The 24,843-nt window shown below is 40.6% G+C and overlaps 1 protein-coding gene across 5 annotated transcripts in view; it reads left to right on the forward strand.

Moving 5' to 3' along the window:
* LOC121293787 (lysosomal alpha-glucosidase-like) overlaps positions 1-23,050 on the forward strand; it is a 56,731-nt gene extending 33,681 nt beyond the window's left edge. For 4 of the 5 annotated variants that reach the window (XM_041217117.1, XM_041217119.1, XM_041217118.1 and 1 more), the window contains exons 12-20: positions 772-889; positions 1,959-2,092; positions 5,231-5,382; positions 8,460-8,608; positions 10,501-10,642; positions 11,180-11,278; positions 18,463-18,627; positions 19,418-19,570; positions 20,875-23,050. In XM_041217117.1, the coding sequence (XP_041073051.1) occupies positions 772-889; positions 1,959-2,092; positions 5,231-5,382; positions 8,460-8,608; positions 10,501-10,642; positions 11,180-11,278; positions 18,463-18,627; positions 19,418-19,570; positions 20,875-20,937 (1,175 nt within the window). In that variant the 3' untranslated portion in view covers positions 20,938-23,050. The remainder of the gene's footprint in view (positions 1-771; positions 890-1,958; positions 2,093-5,230; positions 5,383-8,459; positions 8,609-10,500; positions 10,643-11,179; positions 11,279-18,462; positions 18,628-19,417; positions 19,571-20,874) is intronic. The other variant, XM_041217120.1, reaches the window with a different exon arrangement.
* The last annotated feature ends 1,793 nt before the right edge of the window (positions 23,051-24,843 follow it).

Below are 24,843 nucleotides of genomic sequence, written 5' to 3' on the forward strand. Positions count from 1 at the left end.
TGGGGGTTACAATTGACCAGAAACTGAACTGGACCAGCTATATAACTATTGTGGCCACAAGAGCAGGTCAGAACCTGGGAATTCTGCAGAGTGTAACTCACCTCCTGACTCCCTGAAGCCTGTCCACCATCCACAAGGCACAAGTCAGGTGTATGATGGAATACTGTCCACTTGACTGGATGAGTGAAGCTCCCACAACTCTCATGAAGCTCAGCACCATCCAGGACAAGGCAAGCCATTTGATTGGCTCCCCATCCACCACCTTAAACATTCACACACTCCACCACTGATACACAGTGGCAGCAGTGTATATCATCCACGAGATGCACTGCAGCAACTCATCAATGCATCATCAACAGCACCTTCCAAACCCGCAACCTCTACCACCTGGAAGGACAGAAGATGCATGGGAACACCACCATCTGCAAGTTTGCTTCCAACTCACACACCATCCTGACTTGGAATGAAATTGTGTGGCTTCCCTGTCGCTGGGTCAAAATCCTGGAACTCCCTCCGTAACTACACTGTGGTTGTACCTACACCACATGCACTGCAGCAGTTCAAGAAGGCGTCTCACCATCATCTTCTCAAGGGGAATTAGGGATAGGCGATAAATGCTGGTCTAGCCAGTGATGCCCACATCTATGAACAATTTTTTAAAAAGTGATTTGTTTTCCGTTTTCCTTCGTTGTGCTTGGCCCTCTGATTTTTGTGGCAAAGAATTTAATCAGCTCATTATGACAATGACTGTTTTCTGTTTGTCTTTTACAGGTGTTACTGGAGGAAATTTGAGATCTCGCACACTGTGTATGTCTGGAAAACAGTATCTATCATCGCATTATAACCTGCACAACCTCTATGGGTTGACTGAGGCCATTGCTTCCCATGAGTGAGTGACAATTGAAACAGCAATGCAAATATTTTATAGGACATGGATGCACTGTTCAGTGTAGCAAGGCAATGCTTTTTGAATGTTGTGCAGGATATATTTAAACATTTCAAAACAAAATTTTTAATTCAGCTTGACATTGCTGATTGAGCTTTCAAGATGCATATTTTCAAGCTATCCACTGCGAAAGGCCTGATCCTACCCTCGCGAAATGCACAAGTGCACATGCCCAGTATTAAGCACTGAGTAGCAAACAGGAGAAGAAAACCTAATCGATTTTTGTTCTCCATAACCCAAGGCATTAATTTGAATTGTAGCACCTGTACCATTGCTCTGGCTCAGATTAGTTAGTTCAACACAAACCAGTAACCAAATGGGATCATCTTAGTCTCAATGGGTTCAGCTACTCATTCACCAAAGTCACTGAGGCATTTGGGGGTGAGGGGGTGCTGGTTTCCTGATTGTGAATTAACAACATGCTAGCTACTCTAAAAGCCAGAGCCAGCCCACTGCCCCAGAATCCATTTAGGTTACAGCAAATATCATTACTTGTTTATTGAGGCTTAACACCTCTATTTGAGTCTGACCTTGGTGGTCAGTAATTCTAGAACATAGCCTGACTGCTTCACGTTTCTCCAACATCAGTATCCTCACAGCAGAAACACAATAATATTGTAATGTTTGTTATATATGATTTCATCAATGTAGTGGCGACGCTCTAAGCTGAGGTAAGAAGGCCCCAGAAGAAATATAAAAGCACTGGTGCCAATGGAACCCAATGACTAGATTCTGTCTTTTTTTTACAACAGGATAAATATGGCAGAGGGATGCCAGCAGCAACCATGGGTGCTATGTTTTGCCTATTAATTTTAAAAGCCCATCACTGAACCGGCTTGTCAACTTCTTTTAAAGTGACGATGCATCATTGAAGAAAGAAACGCACAAAAGTAGTTTCAATATAAGCAAATATCATTTCAGAAATATAAAATAGATTGTATATTGGCAGTAGTCTGTTGATGCATACTTTAAGCCACCCTTTGTTTAACATTGCCTGTTTCCTTATGTCTAGTGCTTTGATCAAGGTAATAGGAAAACGTCCATTTGTGATTTCGCGGTCCACATTCCCCAGTCATGGCCATTATGCTGGTCACTGGACTGGGGACATCTCGAGCAGCTGGAATGACATGTATTATACTATCCCAGGTATGGAAATAAACATGAAGTTTTGACACCAAACTGAAGCATGATCCTACTTTCCAAGGAGGTTTCCTGAACTGAGTGTTTCCAGAACCAGAACTTCAACTTTATGGATTTGCGTCCTTTTCAAAATGTATAATTGCTACACTAAAGTTTTACATTCCAATAGTTGTGTTACGACCATCAGCGTGGCTCAGTTGGTAGCACCTTCACTCCTGGGTCAAAAAGTTATGGGTTGAAGTTCCACTCCCAGAGCTGAGCATAAAAATCAAGGCTGACTGTCCAGTGAAATACTAAAGGCTGCCACACTGCCTTTCACAAGAGACATTAAACCAAGGCCAGATCAGCGCTCTCCAGTGGATGTAAAAGATCCCTTGCCACCATTTTGAAGAAGAGCAGGGGAATTATCCCCAGTGTCCGGGCCAATATTTATTACTAAATCAACAACACAAGAACACATTACCTGGTCAGTGACAGGAGACATTGTAATGTAGGATAAGGAAATGGCAGAGACATTAAACAAATACTGTATCTATCTTTATGGTTGCCACAAAAAACATTCAGAGAAAAGTGGGGAAACAAGGGCAATGACAATGTGGAACTTAAAGAAATGAGTATTAGTTAAAAAAAAAAGTACTGGAGAAATTAATGGGACTAAAAGCCAACAAATTCATTGGACCTGATAGCCTATGTCTTAAGGTTTTAAAAGAGGAGGATGCAAAGATAATGAATATACTGGTTTTGATCTTCCAAAATTCCCTAGGTTTTAGAATGGTCATACGGATTGAAAGGTAGCAAACGTAATCCAGCTATTCAAAAATGAGGGAGAGAGAAAACAGGGAACTATAGACCAGTTGGTCTGATATCAGTCATTTATTACAATCTATTGTTAGGGACCTAGTAACACTGATGACTTAGAAAATCATATTATAATTCGGCAGAGTCAACATAGATTTATGGAAGAGAAATTGTGTTTTACAAACCTATTAAGAGTTTTTTGAGGTTGTAACTGGCAGGGCCGTTGAGGATGCAGTGTATCTGGATTTTCAACAAGTATTTGATACGGTGTCACACAAGAAGCTATTACACAAAAAATTGGACTCGTGAGCTTGGATCAAGCATAATTTAGCAGATAGAAAACAGTAAGAATAAACAGGTCATTTTCAGGTTCAAGTTGGCATGCTTCAGCCTGGGGTACTACAAGGATCAGTGCTCAAACCTCAGCTAAGTACAATATGTACAATCTATATTAATAACTTAGATGAGCATAATAAGGCAAAGGCCTGAAAAGACATTTACACAGGTAATATGAGTGGACAAGAATGTGGCAGATGAATTATGATGTAGAAGTGTGAAGCTATCCACTTTGGTAGATAAAATAGAAAAGCAGAATAGTTTTAGTTAGAGACTGGAAAATTTTGGTACTGGGTGCCTTGTACATAAATTATTGAAAGTTAACTTACAAGCACAATGGGAAATTAGGAAAACAAATGGTGTGTTAGCCTTTGTTACAAGGAGATTGGAGTATAAGAATGAAGTCTTACTGCAATTATATAAGGCCTTGGTGAGATGACACTTGAAGTACTTTGTACATTTTTTGTCTCCTTATCTATGAAAGGATATACTTGCCACAGATGGAGTGGAAAAGGTTTGCTGGACAGCTTCCTGGGATGAAGGAATTGTTACATGATGAGAGACATATGGACAATGTCTGTACGCCCTAGAATTTAGAGGAGTGAGAGGTGATCTTGTTGAAACATGTAAAATTCTAAGGGTCTTGACAGGGTAGATTCTGTCAGGATGTTTCTCTTGCTTGAGGAATCTACAGCTAGGGGACACAGTACCAGAATAAGGGGGCAGCCAATTTTGACTAAGATGAGGAGAAATTTCTTCACTCAAGATTGTGAATCTCTGGAATTCTCTTCTCCATATGGCTATGGATGCTGGGGCATTGAGTATATATGAAACCAATTGATTTTTGGATACTAAGGGAATCACGGGTTATGGAGGTAATGCTGAAGATGGAACTGAGGTAGAAGATCAGCCGCGATCTTATTGAATGGCGGAGCAGGCTTGAAAGGCCAAATGGCCTACCTCTGCTGCTTTTTCTTATGTTCTTATAACCATGACCATTATATTATGTGATTAATCAACCAATTTCTCATTTACCTCTAAAAATGTGAAGCTATGGAATGTTTGGAGGAGAGGCCTTTAGTCTTTCTTCAAGTTTTTTGTTTTTCACCACTTAGCAGTAAGATTTAAATGTAGCTTTCTAATGCCTACAATACCAAAACAATATCATAGTAAAATTAACACTATTGGGAACCGATAGATATCACATTCAACAGAAAGAAGTATCTTGCAATATGTTAGTTTAGATGACTCCTAAGAAGAAAAGTTTGTCTTCAGCCAAATATAAGCAACTTTTTATTCTTTCACGGGATGTGGGCATCACTGCCCATCCCTAATTGCCCTTGAGAAGGTGGTGATGTGCCACCTTCTTGAACTGCTGCAGTCCATGTGGTGTAGGTACACCCACAGTACTGTTGGGAAGGGAGTTCTAGGAGTTTGACCCAGTGACAGTGACGGAATGGCAATATAGTTCCAAGTCAAGATGGTGAGTGGCTTGGCAAGAAATCTGCAGGTGGTGGTGCTTACATGCACCTGCTGCTCTTGTCCTTCTTGGTGGTGGAGGTTGCAGGTTTGGAAGGTGCTGTCGAAGGAGCCTTGGTGAGTTGCTGCAGTGCATCTTGCAGATGGTACACACTGCTGCCACTGTGTCCTTGTCTTACAATGAAGCAAACAGCTCTGCCTGTGCTATTGTACATTAGCCACTAGGATATACATGACAGAAGTATGGGGTGTTTCTCATTATTTTTTCTTTAATCCCTCTACCTTTTCATATCTCCACTTGAGGAGACTAAAGATACAAACTTATGTGTGCATGAAGGCATTATAAATGAACATGCTGTGGGTATTATGCCAGCAACAAAGCCTTTATATTAAAACCTATGTTTTTAATATTTTTCCTGAGGGCAGTCATGCTATTTATTGGTAATCAATTGTACAATTTAAATGTCAAATATGCATTGTGAAAAATCAAAAATATAAAACTCTTTGTGCGTTGTCTTGTGTCTTTCACAGCAATAATGCTGTTTAACATGTTTGGGGTTCCCCTTGTTGGAGCGGATGTCTGTGGTTTTCAGTGGAGCACCACTGAAGAACTCTGTGTGCGCTGGACACAACTTGGGTCGTTCTACCCGTTTATGCGAAATCACAATGGCCTGAATCAACCGGTTAGTCCTTGAGATACCAGTAAATATTGAAGTAGGCTTGAAGAGTCCAATTTAATTCACTATTTTAAAGCATTCAATACATAATATTGTAAATGCAGAGAACGAAATTAAAAGATTCATTGTTGGATTACTGTTTGGCAGCAGAATATGTGAAAAAGTTTTCAGATGATTACCTATGACCTTTGTTAATGGAAAAGAACTTGAGTTAGAACCATAGAACACTACAACACAGAAAACAGGCCATTCAGCCCTTCTAGTCTGTGCCGAAATATTATTCCGCTAGTCCCATTGACCTGCACCTAGTCCATAACCCTCCAGACTTCTCCCATCCATGTATCTATCTAATTTATTCTTAAAATTTAAGAGTGAGCTCGTTCCACACTCTCACCACTCTCTGAGTAAAGAAGTTCCCCCTAATGTTCCCCCTAAACCTTTCCCCTTTCACCCTAAAGCCATGTCCTCTCGTGTTTATTTCTCCTAATCTAAGTGGAAAGAGCCTACTCGCATTTACTCTGTCTATGCCCCTCATAATTTTGTAAACTTCTATCATATCTCCCCTCATTCTTCTACGCTCCAAGGAATAAAGTCCTAACCTGTTTAATCTTTCCCTGTAACTCAACTCCTTAAGACCCGGCAACATCCTAGTAAATCTTCTCTGCACTCTCTCAATCTTACTGATATCCTTCCTGTAGTTAGGCGACCAGAACTGCACACAATACTCCAAAGTTGTGAAGAATAAGGTTACCATATGTTGTCCTTCAGTTTAGAGTATATGTGCACTTTTGATCACTTTTTGTGCATATTTTGCACATAATTGTACACTTTTGTGCAATCATTTTGCATGCAAACACTAAACATCAGCAAAAAACATTTTTTTATGTTTGATTGCGTGATTGTCTTATGAAGAGAGATTGAGGAAACTGGACCTGCATTCTCTAGAGTTTCGAAGAATGAGAGGTGATCTTATTGAAACTTACAAAATTCTTTCAGGGTGTGATTGGATAGATGTAAATAGGATGTTTCCCCTGGCTGGTGAGTCTAGAATCAAGGGACACAGTCCCAGAATAAGGGGCAGGCCATTTAAGACTGAGATGAGGAATAATTTCTTCACTCAAAGGGTGGTGAATCTTTGGAATTCTCTACCCTAGAGAGCTGTGAAAGCTCAAGCATTGAGCATGATCAAGACAAATCAAAAGATTTCTATATACCAATGACATCAAGGGATATTGGGATAGTGGGGGAAAACTGCACTGAGGTAGATGATCAGCCACGTTCTGTTTGAATAGCGGAACATGACGGGCCGAATGACCTACTCCTGCTCCTATGTTTATATATTCAACTCAGTAGTACTATTTGAGGTCAAGCAGCTCTTGCTTCTGCACTAAGAGCTATCACTATCCAGGAAATTTTCTCAGCTGTCAATAGCAGCATTGTGACTGACGACATTGCTTATCACAAAGCATGCAAAATGAATTCAAGATTCCTCCTCATTGAGGTAGCGATGTCAGTCTTCTCATCCTTTTTGACCTGTCTGCGACTATTGACACTGTTGACCTCACCAACTTCCTCCAATGTCCCTCCACCGTCATCCGGCCGGGCAGGATTGCACTCTCCTGGTTCCATTCTTACCTTTCTAAATGTAGTCACTGTATCACTTGCAATGGCTTCTCTGCCTGCTCCTGCGCTATTAACCCTGGTCATCCCCAGGAATCTATCCTTGGCCCCCTCCTATTTCTCATCTACATGCTGCCCCTCAGTGACACCATCCAAAAGCACAAGGTTAGTTTTCACATGTACACTGGTGACGTCCAGCTCTACCTTACCACCATTTCTCTTGATTCCCCCACTGTGCTAAATTATAAGACTACTTATCCAACATCCAGTACTGAATGAATAGAAATTTCCTGTAATTAAATGTCTGGAAGTCTAACGCCTTTGCCTTCGATCCACACTCCAAACTCCCTTCCCTCGCTACGAACTTCAGCCCCCTCCCTAGCAACTGTCTGAGTCTAACCAGATTCTTCACAATCTTGTCATATTTGCCCCTGAGACGATTTTTCGACCACCTATATGTGTCATCACTAAGATTGCCTATTTCCAACTTTGTAATATCACCCAACTCCACCCCTGCTAAAGCTCATCTGCTGAAATTCTCATTCATGGCTTTGCTACCTGTAGACTTGACTGTTGTAACACACTCCTGGCAGCTTCCTACATTCCTTTTCCATAAACTTGAGGTTACCCATGTCCTTACTTGAACCAAGTTCTATTCATTTATCACCCTATGCTCGCTAACCTACATTGACTCCCAATCAAGCACTGCTTTGATTTTAAAATTCTCATTGTTGCTTTTAAATTCCTCCATGTCCTCACCCCTCCCTAACTTTGGGTTCATCTAATTCTGGCTTCTTGAGCACCCTGGTTTAAATGCTTAACCACTGCTGGCTGTGTCTTCAGCTGCCAGGCTCTAAGCTCTGAAATTCCTTCTTTAAACCTCACTACCTTTCTCACTTTAAAGTGCTGCTTAAGATCTACCTATTTGGCCAAGTTTTGACCATCTGCCCTAGTATCGTCTTACGTGGCTCAGAGTCAAATTTTATTTTATGCCACTCCTGTGAGACACTTTGAGATTTTTTGTTGTTAAAGGCACTATATGAATATAAGTTGTTGGAAGGAGCCGTGGATGCACAAAACAAGAAGAATTGGTGTTCGTAGTTAAATTTTAGATAAGTGTTTGGCTTTTTAGATATAACTTGTTTTCAACCTAAACATTTACATTTTGTTAAAGCAGGATGACATTTGTGTTGGGAGTCATGGCAAGATTTGATGCCTCTTGGCCCCACTATACCAGCTAAAGAAAAATGCACAGAAAGGTGAAGCCTTAAGAAGCAAACAAGACAACATGTCTTGATCCGAAGCTAGTGCCTAAGTAATAGAAGATGCCATGTTAGTTTCTCGGGGACTGAATGTACACATAAGTTTCCAATAGGGTAGACAGGAAGCAGACTCTCTGCCACTATATTGATGTAAGGAAAAAAGTGCATCTTAGTTAACTCACTTTCCTCATTGATTTGCAGCCTCAGGAACCATATGTCTTCAGTGAGTCAGCACAATCAGCAATGCGGAAAGCTCTCTTCACTAGATACATGCTGCTGCCTTTCCTTTACACACTTTTCCACAAAGCTCACTCTGCTGGAGATATGGTTGTTCGGCCACTGTCATTTGAGTATGTTACCTTTTTAGTACTATTTGAAATGAGATTTGACAATAATAGCCATATCTGAGGACAGATTGAAACTACTCCAATCTCTTCTTGTCCCTGTGAATTTGTTTCAGATAATCCAGTCATATTTTAATTGAAACTTCAAACTTTCTCTGTTGGTTGACTCCACAACTAAACTTCGGGTCATCAGAAACCTCGTGTTCGTATTTTACCATTCAGATTACTTCTGAAGTAAAACACTCTTTAACAGTTTTCACATCCTTGCCTGGAATTGGGTGTAGATTTTTTTTTGAGTGTAATGAGGCTCCATTTGTCCAGGTCTGTTCACCCAGATTTAGACTGACTGACTATAATATGACATTCCAATGTGCACAAGAGATTATTAGCAAAGTGAGAACACATGGAATCGAGGGTAATCTTGTGATTTGTGTTGGTAATTGGTTGGGAGGTTGGTGACGTAAAGTAGGAATAAAGGGTTTATTTTCCGATGACGATGTCCCTGGGGCTGCAGATTTTCACCACATATGCTATTGACTTGGTTAAAGGAATAGACTTTTATATCCAAGTTTGCAGATCACAGTAAGTAGTGTGATAGGAGAATGAAGAATAAAGTGACATAGACAGATTTAAGTGAGTTAGCAAAATTATGGCAGATGGAGTTCAATGTGAGGACGTGAACTTATTTATTTTGGATCTTAGACAGACAAATTGGGAGTATATTCTCAATGGTAATAGCCATGGAGGAGCAAAGGGATAATGGTATCCACGCATCACCAAACGTTAATGCAAAAATCTTAATCAGAAAGTCAAATAGACTGTTGGCCTTTGTTCAAGGGGGAGTGGATGACAAGGGGGAGGAAATTGTGCTACAGTGGTATAGATCCTTGGTCAGACTCCATCTGGAGTACTGAATTAAGTATTAGGGACAGGACCTCAGAAAAGATACATTAACTTTGGAAGATGTACAGTACAGATTCACAAGAATGATACCAGGCCTTAAAGGTTTCTTAGTTGAGGACAAGTTACACAAACTTGGCTTGTGCTACCTTTAGAAGATTAGGGAGTAATCTAATCAAGGTATTTAAATTGATAGAGGGTTGGTAGGGTAGATAAAAAAAAACTATTTCCTGTAGGGGTATGCACAACAAGAGGCGTAATCTTAAAATTAAAACTAGGCTATTTGGGAATGAAATCAGATTGTACTTTTTTCACAGAATGGCTAGTGAAAATCTGGAACTTGCTCCCCTAAAAGGATCAAGCTGAAATGTTCATGATCAATCAATAGATTTTTGTTGTTAGGGTACTAAGGCATATAAAACAAAGGTGTATAAAAGAAGTACAATCAGCCATAATCAAATTGTATGGTGGAACAGCCTTCAGGTGCTGAATGGTCTACTCTGGTTCTATGGTCAGCAGTTATTTTTGGTGTAGCCTGGGAGTATATTCTATCACAGCATTTTGTAACACAGTATATTTTGTCCATGCTAATGAGAGGGCAGATGGACAGCCTGCTCTCAAACATTAATGACGTTGCTCTGAGCCAGCTATCTGGAGTAGCCGAAAGCTGACTTTCCATACAATAGTTCTTGCTTATCCCCACTTCAAGGAGAAGTGTCTGGCCTTTGTTCGACATCATCCCACAGCAGCAAAACTAACTGAGTTTGGGTACTCAACGGCAAGATATTGAAACTCTTGTGGCATCAGTTACATCTAATGTTTGTAAATGTACATATGACTGTCATTGCCATCTCATGTTTTTTTTTGTTGGACGGTATTAAAACTTCCATTTTAGTACTTTAAGAAATAGAAATATTTAAATAGCTTCATCTGATCTTTTTTGTCAGTTGTGTTGGAATTACACCAAATAGGTAAATGGTGCTTGTTCTTGGCTTCAGATTCCCTCAAGATCCGAACACGTCAAGCATTGATCGTCAGTTCATGTGGGGGGAGGCACTTCTCATTACTCCAGTATTGGAACCTAAAACAGTAGAGGTCTCTGGTTATTTTCCCTCTACAACATGGTACAATCTATACAATGTAAGTGTTATATTATTCTCATTCTTGAACATGTTCTTATATTCACTATAGTCCTGGATAGTGTACTACATCTGTGCATCATGTGGTCACTGAATCTGCATTTGTGCCATTGCTTTATCTAAGATCCTTTTCAGATCAGATCATGCTCGTCTGTTTAGCAGTCTCATTTATCTCTCTATTCCAGTTCAGTTTGCTTGCTCTGCAGTATTGCTGGAGCAACGTAGCTTTTATGCAGATTGTTTTGCTTGTGTGGAATCAGAGACAAGACAGAAAAAGGCTTTACTCCAGTGTTGGTCTTGTGAAGCACAGAACAGTTAAAATGAGAATTCAGTGATAGGAGTTTTCAACTCCACCTTAAGTCGGAATAAATATCTACTCGACTCCTTTGTGGAAATCATGTCGTAGATCAGTTAAAATCAACCAAGTTATTCCCAATATACAATATGTGTGTGTGTGTGTGTGTGTGTGTTTATACGTAAAGCTATCAATTTGTCAACATTTTATTACCCCTCTGATCTTGTATATTTCAATGTCTAGGGTTCCTCCATTCATAGTAAGGGCCAATACGTTGTACTACAGGCACCCTTGGATACCATAAATGTTCATGTACGAGGAGGCTGTATTTTGCCTACGCAGGTACAAGTATATAAGTAACTTCAGTAGAGGTGAAATTTAAGTTATGGAGAAGAGCAAACCAGGTGGCAGCACATCAGCCACCATTAGACATCCTGTCCGATTTTCCTTTCCCATTTTGTTTTTCTCCCGATATTGAGCTTTACTCTCAACTTATTTGCAAGGTGTATATTGGAACACATTTAAAGGTTAACATTTTCACTGCAAGGCAGTTTTGCCATGAGACGTTGTGACACTGTCATAAGCCTGTAAGTTACAGAACTATACATATGTACCAAATGCTGTGGCTTCCTGTGACAATTTGTCAAATATACATCGTGGAGTCTATTAAAAAGAACTGACGTCAACAGAGAAAGAACTGTATATGTGCACATTATAAAGTATTTTCCATTCTGATTACACGAAAAAATGAAAAATTCCTTTGTAGAATAGTGGCTGGCTGAAAACCAAACTGGTTAAGGTAAAATAAAAATGGTATCCAGTTCTCAGACCCAGGACTTTTGACACCTGTTGCTGCTACTGCTAATGAATTGTAGATTTCTACAGCACAGAAAGAGGCTATTTGACACATCACACCTTTGTTGGCTCTTTGAAAAAAGCTTCAAATGTAGTCCCAAACCCAGCTTACTCTCGATAACCCTGCAAATGACTCCTCTTCAACTGCATACCTTTTAAACAATCTTATGGATTCTGATTCCACCACCCTTTTGTGTAATGCATTCCAGAACTTAACCTGCTGTGTTAAAAAAATTCTCCTCATTTCCACTCTCGTCCTTTTGCCAATTATTTTAAATCTGTGGCTTCTGGTTACTTTTTTATTTCATCATTCACAGGATGTGACACCAAGGCAAGGCCAGCACTCATAGCCCATTCCTGCTAACCTACTTGTCAGAGGAAACTGTTTCTCCCTACTTGCTCTATGAAAACACCTCCTAATGTTGTACAGGCGGTGGTTAGTGGTATTGTCATTGGACTGGTAATCCAGAGACCTAGGGTAATGCTCTGTGGACCCAGATTCGAATCCAATAAAAATCTGAAATTAGAAGTCTAATGATGACCATGAAACCATTGTCGTAAAAACCTAAATGTCCTTTAGGAAAGGAAATCTGCCGCCCTTACCTGGTCTGGCCTACATGTGACTCCAGATCCGCAGTAATGTGATTGACTCTTAAATGCCCTCTGAAATGGCCATGCAAACCATTCAGTTGTATCAAACCGCTAAGAAGCCATTAAAAAGGAATGAAACCAAACGGACCACCAGCATCGACCTAGGCACAACAACAACAGCCCAGCCCTGTTGACCCTGCAAAGTCCTCCTTACTAACATATGGGGGCTTGTGCCAAAATTGGAAGAGCTGTCACACAGATCAATCAAGCAACAGCCTGACATAGTCATACTCATGGGATCATGCCTTACAGATCATGTCCCAGACACCACCATCACCATATTTGGGTATGTCGTGTCCCACTGGCAAGACAGATCCAGCAGAAGTGGCAGCACAGTGGGAGGGAATTGCCCTCAACATCAACTCCGGCCCCCATGAAGTCTCATGGCATCAGGTCAAACATGGACAAGGAAACCTCCTGTTGATTACCACGTACTGCCCCACCCTCAGCTGATGAATCAGTACTCCTCCATGTTGAGCACCAGTTGAAGGAAGCGCTGAGGGCAGCAAGGTTGCAGAATGTACTCTGGGTGGGGGAATTAACTGTCCATCACCAAGAGTGGCTTAGTGGCACGACCACAGACCAAGCTGGCCGAGTCCTAAAGGACATAGCTGCTAGACTGCATCTGCAGCAGGTGGTGAGGGAATCAACAAGAGGGAAAAACATTATTAACCTCATCCTCACTGAACCACCTGCCACAGATGCATGTCTATGGCATTATCAGTAGGCGTGACCACGGCACAGTTCTTGTGGAGACAACGTCCTGCCTGCACGTTGAGAATACCCTCCATCTTGTTGTACGGCACTACCACCGTGCTAATTGAGATAGATTTTAAACAGACCTAGCAACTCAAGACTGGGCATCCATGAGGCACTGTGGGCCATCAATAGCAGCAAAATTGTACTCAACCACAATCTGTAACCTCATGGTCCAGTATATCCCCCACTTTACTATTACCAGCAAGCCAGGGGATCAGTCCTGGTTCAATGAGTGCAGGAGAGCATGCCAGGAGCAATACCAGGCATACCCAAAAATGTGTGTTAACCTGGTGAAGCTGCAACACAGGACTACGTACGTGCCAAACAGCATAAGCTGCAGGTGATAGGGCTATGCAATTCCAGACCAACAGATCAGATCTAAGTCCTGCCACATCCAGTCATGAATGGTGGTGACCAATTAAACAACTCAGTGGAGGAAGAGGCTCCACAAACATCTCCATCCTCAATGATGGAGGAGCCTAGCACATCAGTGTAAAAGATAAGGCTGAAGCATTTGCTACAATCTTCAGCCAGAAGTGCCGAGTGGATTATCCATCTCGGCCTCCTCTCAAGGTCCCCAGCATCACTGATGCCAGTTTTCAGCCAATTCGATTCATTCCACGTGATACCAAAAAACACCTAAAGGCTCTGGATACTGCAAAGGCTATGGGCCTTGAAAATATTCCAGCAATAGTACTGAAGACTTGTGCTCCAGAACTTGCTGTGCCTAGCCAAACTGTTCCATTACAGTTACAACACTGGCATCTACCAGCGATGTGGAAAATTGCCCAGGTATGTCCTGTAAACAAAGCAGGACAAATCCAAATCGGCCATTGCTACCTCATCAGTCTACTCTCAATCATTAGTAAAGCAATGGAAGGGGTCATCAACAGTGCTATTAAGCGGCACTTGCCTAGCAATACTGTGCTCACTGAACCCAGTTTGTGTTCTGCCCAGGTCACTCAGCCTCTGATCTTATGACAGCCTTGGTTCAAACAAGGACAAAAGAGCTGAACTCCAGAGGTGAGGTGCGAGTGATGCCCTTGACATCAAGGCAGCATTTGACTGAGTATAGCATCAAAAAGCCCGAGCAAAACTGGAGTCAATGGGAATCGGGAAAAACTCTCCGCTGGTTGGAATCATACCTAGCATAAAGGAAGGTGGTTGTGGTTGTTGGAGGTCAGTCATCTCAGTTCCAGGACATCACTGCAGGAGTTCCTCTAGATAGTAGACTAGGCCCAGTCATCTTCAGCTGCTTCATCAGTGACCTTCCTTCCTTCATAAGGTCAGAAATGGGGATGCTCGCTGATGATTGCACAATGTACAGCATCCAATTACCAATCCTCAGATACTGAAGCATTCCATATCTAAACGTAACAAGACCTGGACAATATCCATGCTTGGGCTGACAAGTGGCAAGTAACATTGCGCCACAGAAGCGCTAGACAATGACCATCTCCAACAAGAAAGAATTTAAACAATGGTCCCTTGACATTCAATGGCATTACCTGGGGGTTACCATTGACCAGAAACTGAATTGGACTAGCCATATAAATACTGTGGTAATAATAGCAGGTCAGAGGCTAGGAATCCTGTGGTGAGTAACTCATCTCCTGACTCCCCAAAGCCTGGCACAGGTTAGGGGTGTGATGGAATACTCTCCACTTGCCTGGATGAGTGCAGCTCCTACAACACTCAAGAAACTTGACACCATACAGGACAAAGCAGCCCACTTGATTGGCACCACATCCACAAGCATTCACTCTTTCCACCACCGACAAACTGGCAGCAGTGTGTACCATCTACAAGATGCACTGCAGGAACTCACCAAGGCTCCTTAGGCAACACCTTCCAAACCCACAACCACTACCATCTAAGAGGACAAGGGCAGCAAATAAATGGGAACACCACCACCTAGAAGTTCCCCTCCAAGCCACTCACCATCCTGACTTGGAAATATATCGCCTTTCCTTCACTGTCGCTGGGTCAAAATCCTGGAACTCCCTCCCTAACAGCACTGTGGGCGTAACTACACCACATGGACTGCAGCAGTTCAAGAAGACAGCTCACCACCACCTTCTCAAGGGCAATTAGGGATGGACAATAAATGCTGGCCCAGCCAGTGATGCGCACATGCCGTAAATGAATTTTTAAAAAATCTCCAATGGGTCTCCTTTTGCTGTGAGGACGATAGTCCAAGCTTCTCCAATCTCTCCACCCAACTCAAGTTCTTCATCCCTCATATTGGAGACCCAATAGAGGTGTTTTTAAAATTCATTTACAGCATGTGGGTATCACTGGCTAGACCAGCATTTATTGTCCATCCTTAATTGCCCTTGAGAAGATGATGGTGAGCTGTCTTCTTGAACCGCTGCAGTCCTTGTGGTGTGGGTACACCCACAGTGCTGTTAGGGAGGGAGTTCCAGGATCTTGACCCAGTAACAATGAAGGAAAGGCAATATATTTGCAAGTCAGGATGGTTATCCTGGTTTACCCCCTCTACGCCCTCTCTAGGGCCTCGACATCCTTCCTGAAGTATGGTGCCCAGAATTATACACAGTTTCAGCTTGGGCCAAACCAGGGGTCTGTGAAGTCTGAGCATGACTTCCTTATTTTTGTTTCCTCTGCCCCTTTTCACAAAGCCAAGTATCCCATATGCTTTTTAGCTGCTTACTGCACTGCTTTGCCACCTTCAAAAAACTTGTGACTGTGCTGCTGGAGGTCTGCCTGCTCTTGTAGGTGCCCCACCCACCTTTAAAATAGTATCATTTAGATTATACTGCCTCTCCATTTTGTTTCCCCCAAACTGTATCACTTTGCAATTAACTGCATTAAATCGTGTTTGCCTTTTTCACTAGCCCATATCCTCCTTAAGTCCAGTTAGTATTTACTATGTTGCCAAGTTCTGTATCATCCACAAAGTTAAGAATTGTGCCCCTTACGCCAAAGTCTAGGCCATTTATAAAGCAAGAGAAACAGTCAGTGATCCTAATACTGTCCACTTGAGGACCCTAGTGCATGCTCCTCTCCGGTCAGAAAAACATCAGTTCACTTGTACTCTCTGAATGCCATTCCCCAACTAATTACATACCGTGGTACAACTGCCCCTTTAGCATTATGTACTGCTATTTTCCAAATAAGCTTGTTACGAAGTATTTTATCAAATGCTTTGAAAGTTCATATATACAACATCTAGTGCACTATCTTGATCTGTGCCTTCTGTTACTTAATCAAAGAATTCAATCAGGTTAATCAGACATGATTTGCTTTTAACAAATCCATGCAGGTTGTCCCTTACATAAGAATATAAGAAATAGGAGTAGGAGTCGGCCATATAGCACATCAAGCCTGCTCAACCATTCAGTAAGATTGTGGCTGACCTGTTCTTGGCCTCAACTCCACTTGCTTTACTGTTCCCCATAACTCTTGACTCCTGTATTAACATATATTTTTCCATGTTGAATTAATCTTGACAATGGTCTCTGGTATTTTTCCCAGCACTGAGATTAGACTGATTGGCCTATAGATACCAAGTTTACACCCCTCCTTTTTTAAACAGGTTGTAGCATTTGCAATTCTCCAGTTCTCTCTCACCACTCCAGTATTTAAAGACACTTGATTTATTGTGGTCAGAGCTAACGCTGTTTGCCATCTAGCTTTCCTCAGCATCCCAGGATGCATCCCATCTGGACCAGGTGACTTGTTATATTTTTAAAGTTGTCACACTATTAGGATCTCCTTTCTATTTTTACCCTGTCCAATATTGTATATCCATCTCTTCTATTTGATGTAATATTTACTATGGCATTAATTTTATCCCCTTCTTTGTGAAGACAGATGCAAAGTACCCATCCTGTGCCTTAGTCATCTCCTCTCCTTCCATGAGAAGATTTCCTTTTTTGTCCCTAATTGACCCACCATTACTTTAATTATAATTTTACTTTTCATATGTTTATGAAAGATTTTTGGGTTCTCTTTTATGTTAAATGCTAATCTTTTCTCATACTACTTGTATCCTTTTTCAATTTTCCCCTAAACTCTGTACTGTTTGATTTTCTACTGTACTCTTTGTCTGGCATATGTTATAAACCTCCTTTTTCTGTTTTATTGTTTTATTTCCTTTTTCATCCATGGACATAACAGATCGAACACGTTATATCGGAATTGTTATTCTCTAAATTCAGCTCTTTTAAGCACAATCAGAAGCCACCTGCTGTGAGCACTTTGATCTGTACTTATTTGTATTATGCATTAGTTCTCCAAGGGAGCAGCATTGGTGGTGAGATCCAGTTGATCTCTTGAGTGCCAGTCTTTTTTTTGCTTTGCAACATATCACTCTAGTAATTGGAAGGCTAAAAGGGAAAAAGTGCGCGTTTGCCCATACACCATCCTGTCAGCTAACAGTATACAAGAGGCAAAGTCTATATTTCCCACACTTTCCAGGGCCAGATTTTCCTTGATATAAAAACAGAAAATGCTGGAAAGACTCAGCAGGTTTGGCAGTATCTGTGGCGTGAAAAACAAAGTTAATGTTTTGAATCCATATGACTCTTCTTCAGAACTAAAGAGAAGTAGAAATGTCATGGAATTTAATCTGTTTAAGAGAGGGTGGAGCAGGTGAAGCAAAATAGAAGGCCAGGGATAGGTGGGAGCTAAGGAGAAATTTGACAAAGATGTCATGGACACATGACAAAGGGAGTGTTAATGATAGTGTTAAAGACTAGAGGTGGTGACAAGTGCTCTTGCAGAGCGCTGACCCTTGTTCTGCTATTAACAAATTCTATCTTAGCTTTATGCCACTATCAGCACCTTCTTTAGTCTTTAACACTCTTTTTGTCTTGTGTCCATGACATCTTTGTCAAATTTCTCCTTAGCCCCCACCTATACCTGACCTTCTGTTTTGCTCCACCTACTCCACCCCCTATTAAACAGTATAAAATTCATTACATTTCTATTTCTCTTTAGCTCTGAAGAAGAGTCATATAGACTCGAAGCATTAACTCTGTTTCTCCCTCCACAGATGCTGGCAGACCTGCTGAGTTTTTGCAGCATTTTCTGTTTTTATTTCAGATTTTTAACATCCGCAGTATTTTGCTTTTATCCCAGATTTTCCTTGAGGGCAGCTGTGCAGCTACTTCACTCCTGTCTTTATCAGTATAAGAACAGCTTCAGCAGTGACAGCTTAGTACTGATATGTGTTTTTTTAATTCTCATGTATGCTGTATTCATGATGTTTATACATAAATCTGTGTTCTATCAAGGAGCCCAACACCACAACTGCTGCCTCTCGTGGAAACCCATTTGAACTGATAGTGGCACTGTCTGATCAGGGAATTGCTAGAGGAGAACTCTTCTGGGATGATGGTGATAGCCTGCTGAGTTTTGAAAATGGTGATTATACTGAAATTATCTTCCTAGCAAAAAATGTAAGTATGTCTGATTTCAAACACTTCATTATTAGTGTTGACTGTGTAGAATCTAAGCTTGAAACGCATCCATATCCTTCCCTGGATTTCATAAAATAGCAGCTGCTATCTCTCTGAATCAACGGGTGCTTTGTTTGTACATGAAACTTTAAACCCATAAGGAAGAAAATTTGAATTGCTAGCATAAGCCACATGCAACCAATTTAAAAGCTGACTGAATTATTACAAAACAAAATACTGTGGATGATGGAAATCTGAAATAAAACAGAAAATGCTAGAAATATTACATCTGGCTGCATGTGTGTAGAAGGAAACAGTAAACTTTTCAGGTTGATGTCCTTTCATCAGAGCCAAATGCACAAACCTTGCCAGTAGCCCTGCAAAATCAACATTAGCAAAAAAAACCCAAATGACTTGCTGCCCAGCCCCTCAGCTGAAAGAACACTACTTGTGATAGGAGATTCCTTAGGGAATCCCAAGGAGGAAATTAACTTTAAATTAATAAAAAACATCCAAGTTAAAGCTAACCCGATAGATTTCCCTCATCCTAACTTGTAATTAAACAGGCATTTTCTGGATATTTCATTTTGGGTTTTTTTTTAATGGAAAGGTTAGAGAGTGGTTATAATTATAATAATTTTTTTCCAAAGTAGTAATCTTGTGTTATTCACACACTTATACTGGGTTGCAATGCTCCTATTTTATTCACTGTTGTAGCTTGAGCAATTGACAAAAGTTATGAGATTTGATTGTGTGTGGTAATTTTTCTAGCTGTAATTTTCCTCCTCAGAATATGCTGTTCAGTGAGATAATCCATTTGAACAGCCAGATAGATGGCCTTAAACTGGGCAGCGTCTTTGTGTTTGGAGTTCCATCTGCCCCACACAAAGTTTCTGTTAATGGATTCTGGATCACAGACTTCTCCTACAGGACAGACACAAAGGTGAGATCCTGGCTCTGTGTAAATAGCATTTTAAACATCTTGATAAACACAAATGAAATATATTTTCAGAATTCAATAATGTTTGCATATATTTCTCACTCTATGAAATTTGCTTTCTCCCTAAGATGTTGACTCCTTGCTGAGATTTTGTGTCATGGGATCTGAAACCTCATGATATATTACCCAAGTTACCATCTTTCAATGCATGACCTAAGACAGTGAATTTTGGCAGACTATATACTCATGGGGAAATGACTGTTAAGCTTGACTTCACTCTACACAAGGACCACTGGATAGCAATCTAGAGTGAGAATTGTGGTCATTTTCAATTTCCCAACCATGGGTTGCAGCCCCACACTGCCCTGGCTAGGATAAGCTAACTTGGCTAAAGAAGGAGAGGGTGGTGGTAAATCTGAGATCTGCATTGATGAATAATTTGTCTCCTTCAGTGCCTTGCTGACTATTGAAGGGAGTTGAATTCAACTCTATATTAAATCATGTGAAATCTACAAAAAGTATTCTATTCAAAATTTCCATAATAAGCAAGAATTTTTAAAATTATTCATTCGTGGGACCTGGGCTTCGCTGGCTGGGCCAGCATTTATTGCCCATCCCTAGCTGCCCTTGAGAAGGTGGTGGTGAGCTGCCTTCTTGAACCGCTGCAGTCCATGTGGTGTAGGTAAACCCACAATGCTGTTAGAAAGGGAGTTCCAGTATCTTGACCCTGTGATAATGAAGGAACAGCGATATGTTTCCAAGTGGTGAGTGACTTGGAGGGGAACTTCCAGGTGCTGGTGTTCCCATGTATCTGCTGCCCTTGTCCTTCTAGATGATAGTGGTCGTGCAGAGAGTAAGTGGAGAGTATTCCATCACACTCCTGACTTGTGCATTGTAGATGGTGGACAGGCTTTGGGGACTGAGGAGGTGAGTTAACTCAGCACAGGTTTCCTAGCCTCTGACCCGTTCTTGTAGCCAGAGTATTTATATGGCTAGTCCAGTTCCGTTTCTGGTCACTGGTTAACCCCCCCCCCCCCCCCCCCACCCAGGATGTTGATAGCAGGGGATTCCGTAATACTAATACCATTGAACGTCAAGGAGCGATGATTAGATTCTCTTGTTGGAGATGGTCATTGCCTGGCACTTGTGTGACATGAATGTTACTTTCCACTTGTCAGCCCAAGCCTGGATATTGTCCAGGCCTTGCTGCATTTAGACATGGACTACATTTGGACATGGACTGAATATAGAAACAGACTTGTTGCTTCTATTCGTGTCATGTATTTGATTTTCCATTTTCCTTTCAGGTGCTCACTTTGCATAATCTGTCCATTCCAATGGGAGAACAGTTTACAATTACTTGGTTTTGAAGAAAGTGAAGCAAAATCTACTTATATCAAGAAAGTCCTCACAGCATGATTGTAAACCAGTGATAAAGTCTAGCAGAAGGTAGAAGAAGGGATATTTATGATTGGATTCTGATTGTTAGTTTGGAAAAAATTGCTGTACATCATTTGAAATGGAATTGATGAGAATGATACAGAGAGAATCCTTTGTACTTGAACAGAATTCTGATTGAATCTGTTTGAATATTTTTAGGGGTGGGGGTGAGGGGTGGTGGCGGTGCTGAAAGGCCAATGCTCTCCTTTGAGATTTGTGACAGACATAAGATACTCAGTGAGCTATGACAAGAATGTGGTAAGACCTAATCTGTTTGCTGTCTTTAGCAGTCTCCTTGTTTGATCTATCTTGTGCCACTGTTGTCTTGCACAATTAAAAGGATTTCTATTTGTTTTTACCGAGAGTGATGAATCCCTAAATGACTTTGGAAAATGTCAATAGATTTGTGGTATTTAGTTTTTTTTGATTTATTACAGCATTGTAATTTTGCTAGCTACTGCCATGTATTTATCTTTTCTTGATTTTTGGACCTTAAGAATGTTCCACAGCAGTGTTTATGCAACAGAATTGACAGGAGTTGATTTTCCATATTCAATTGGCTCAATTTTCCTGAAAGCAGGGAGATTGGTGACAGCTTTACATTCACACTTACCAGTGTTTTTTGCCAAGGTTTTTATGGGCTTTATTTAAGTCAATGGTATTCGATTTGTGCAGATAATAGTATGTTGTGTTGAACTTTTTATGCTCTCTATTCGCTGGTGGAGGTATTTTGTTTTAGATTATTTACCATTTTAAGAAATGATGTTTTTGGGATAATTATAACCAGTAATAACCTACAAACTAATGATGTTCTACATAACAACAGTAACGACTCTTAAAAGTAATTTACATGATAATTTGCGACATTTCTGGGACACAGTATGGCATGTTATAGAACAGAAAATTCCTTCTATTTTTTGGGAAATAAATCATAACTGATAAGTAGAAGTTGCAGATTTAAAATAATTCATAAAAAACACCATGGAGGAAATGAGAATTATTTTACTTAGCAAGTTATGATCTGGAATGCATTGCCTGAAAGGGTGGCAGAAGCAGTTAGTGGTAAATTTCAAAAGGGAATTAGATCTCTGCTTAAGAAGGATAAATTTGCAAGGGGAGGGTCCAATTGGTGGCTCTTTCAAAAATCCAGCACAAACCCAATGGGCTGAATGGCCTCCTATCGTATATGATTCTGTGTTAACAGTAACGTCTAATTATTTTGGCATGGACATAACCATTCATTTCAGTTCTGAATGAAAGAGCAATATGTATCCCAAAAAACACTGCTATCGAATTATTATCTTCTCTTTGAAAACAGAATGCATGTCTTTGTTGGTGCATACAGAGGAAAACTTCACATTTAGGGTTGTTATGTTTGTGCACACTTGGGAACCGCACATCATTTGGAGGGTTCGTATAATGCAGGGAGTTCCATGGGTTTGGAAGAGCCAGGATGACTGCATCTCAGCACCATTCACCACATGAAGCAAAGCTTCAAAGGAAAAGGAAGAATATCTCCCTGATGTTATGGGGAGGTAGGAAGCATTATAGCAGTTTTTGAAACCTCTTGATCAGCACCTTGGTTTGAAGAGGATTTCTGTTTACAGTATGGGACTGCTTCCTGACTGAGTTCATGGTTCACATTGGCAGAAAGGGGCTCCATGGTGAGTTCCAAACTAGAATAGCAGGAGGGTATGAGTTGAATAACAAAGCAGCATTTTTCCTTATTCCAATCTATATTGTGGAGAGGGAAGCATTTTACATTTATCGTACAATTCTTTCCCATAATTGCTATATGAAAGCAGTTGCAAATTTTTAATGGCATATCAAAAACTCCAACTGTACTTTTACCATAAGTGTTTGTTAAAATTTTTGTGTAAATACAATGAACTTTGAAAGACTTGTTTTTTTTGGTGAATTCTGAGCATTACAATATGAAAATAAATAGATATTTTAATATTGGAGCAGGTTTTCAAAATCTCACAAATTGAGTTCAATTATTTTTTCATTGTATTTTGCTTTTAAATAAATTTGAAATACAAAGCTGGCACTGTTCTTTCTTTCAGCAAAATTCCACAAATCAGTCAATGTCAGATGTCGTGTTACTTTTCTTTAGCAGCTGTTTGGCTGCATCATCTCATCCTATATCAGTCTATCCCTCCTAACATTTTTTGACCTGTCTGCAGCCTTTGATACTGTTGACCATACCATCCTCCTTCAAATTACATCTGTCATCTTTCAAATGGGTGGCACCCCACTCAGCTGGTTCTGTTCTTTTCGGTCATGGGCAAAGCATCATCTGTAGTCGTTTCTCTTCCTGATCCCAAAAACATAACTACTAATCTTCCCCCAAGGATCTATCCTTGGCCCCTGACTATTTTTCATCTGCATGCTATCTCTCAGTGACATCATCAAAAGCACAGTATTAGTTTCCACATATATGCTGACAACACCTAGCTCTCCCCTCTGCTGAATCTAATTTATCAGACTGCTTGTCCAACATCCAGTGATGGGTAAGCAGAAATTTCCTCCAGTTAATTATTGGGAAGATGGAAGCTGTCATGAAGAGATAATATCTATAATGTTATTGAAAATTTTTAAAAAAAGTAGAATTCTAGTGGGGTCTGTGTCTATGTGCGTGTCTGTGTGTGTCTTAATTGGATTAAAGCCAGCTAGTCTGGGTGTTTTGATGTATAGTAGTTTTGAGATGTTAATTAGGTAAACACAAGGAGGATAGAAGGTAAATTTGCATTTGTTAAAAGAAATCATTCAAGACTGCGGGTGAAATCTTACACCTAGCTAGAAGACACCAATCAACGTGTTTATTTTTTTCACTTACTAATAAAATTGGTGGGATGAAAGGATGTTATTGTTAGAAGAGGTAAAGTTAAAAGCCTTGTGATACAATGGAAAATTTACATTCAAAGAGAAAGATATGTATAAAGGAGAAAAGAGATTGTTGGTAAGGTAGAGGCATTTTAAGATCCAACAAGCCTCCAGCCTATAAGCTTCAAACTGCTGTCTGCAAGGACCCAGAGCTGAAAGAAATTCATTTTGAATGTGACTGTCCAGGGTGTGCTTTGCCAGGTGTCTCTTTAAATCTATGAGATTTACTGTTGCCTTCATGGTGGTATAACTGAGAGTCAGATTAAGTTGGGGACTTTGTAGTTATTAAAGTAGTAATCTTGTAGATGTATGTATGTATTTACAATCTTCCTTGTATTAATAAATGTTTAGTTTTATAAAAAAACACTTGAGACTCAATGGTCTTATTACCACTAAATTCAAAGCCTGCATCTCGAAACATACAAATTGCAACAATGGATTATGGCAGTTGTTTCAAGTTTCCCTCTGGGATTTGAACAACTTAGCCTTTACCATCGGCTGTGTCATAATAGAAGCCATTGGCCGCGATTTTCCAGCCCTGTCGCGGGCAGGACCCGCCGCAGGTGAGGCAGTGCCTCCGCTAGAAGCCCATTGACTTGCGGCAGGACCAGAAGATCCCAGCAGCGGGCGAGTGCGAAAAAGCCCACCCATTGTCTTCAATCTCCAAGACAAACTCCAGTCCCTAGCCACTTGGTCCATCACTCTCCCTGGCAACACTCTCAGACTAACTAGACTGTTCACAACCTTGCTGTCATCACCATGACTGCCTACTTCCACCTCCATAGCATCATACAAATTTGTCACTGTCTTAGTTCATCTGCCAATTAAACTTTCATCTATGCCTTTGTTACATATAAACTTGACTTTTCCAATGCACACTTGGACAGTCTTCCATCTTCTATTCTCTGTAAACTTGAGGTCATCTAAAATTCTGCTCCCATGTTCTAACT

The sequence above is a fragment of the Carcharodon carcharias genome, chromosome 22 (assembly GCF_017639515.1).
Source record: "Carcharodon carcharias isolate sCarCar2 chromosome 22, sCarCar2.pri, whole genome shotgun sequence".
In the NCBI taxonomy this organism is placed as follows: Eukaryota; Metazoa; Chordata; class Chondrichthyes; order Lamniformes; family Lamnidae; genus Carcharodon; species Carcharodon carcharias.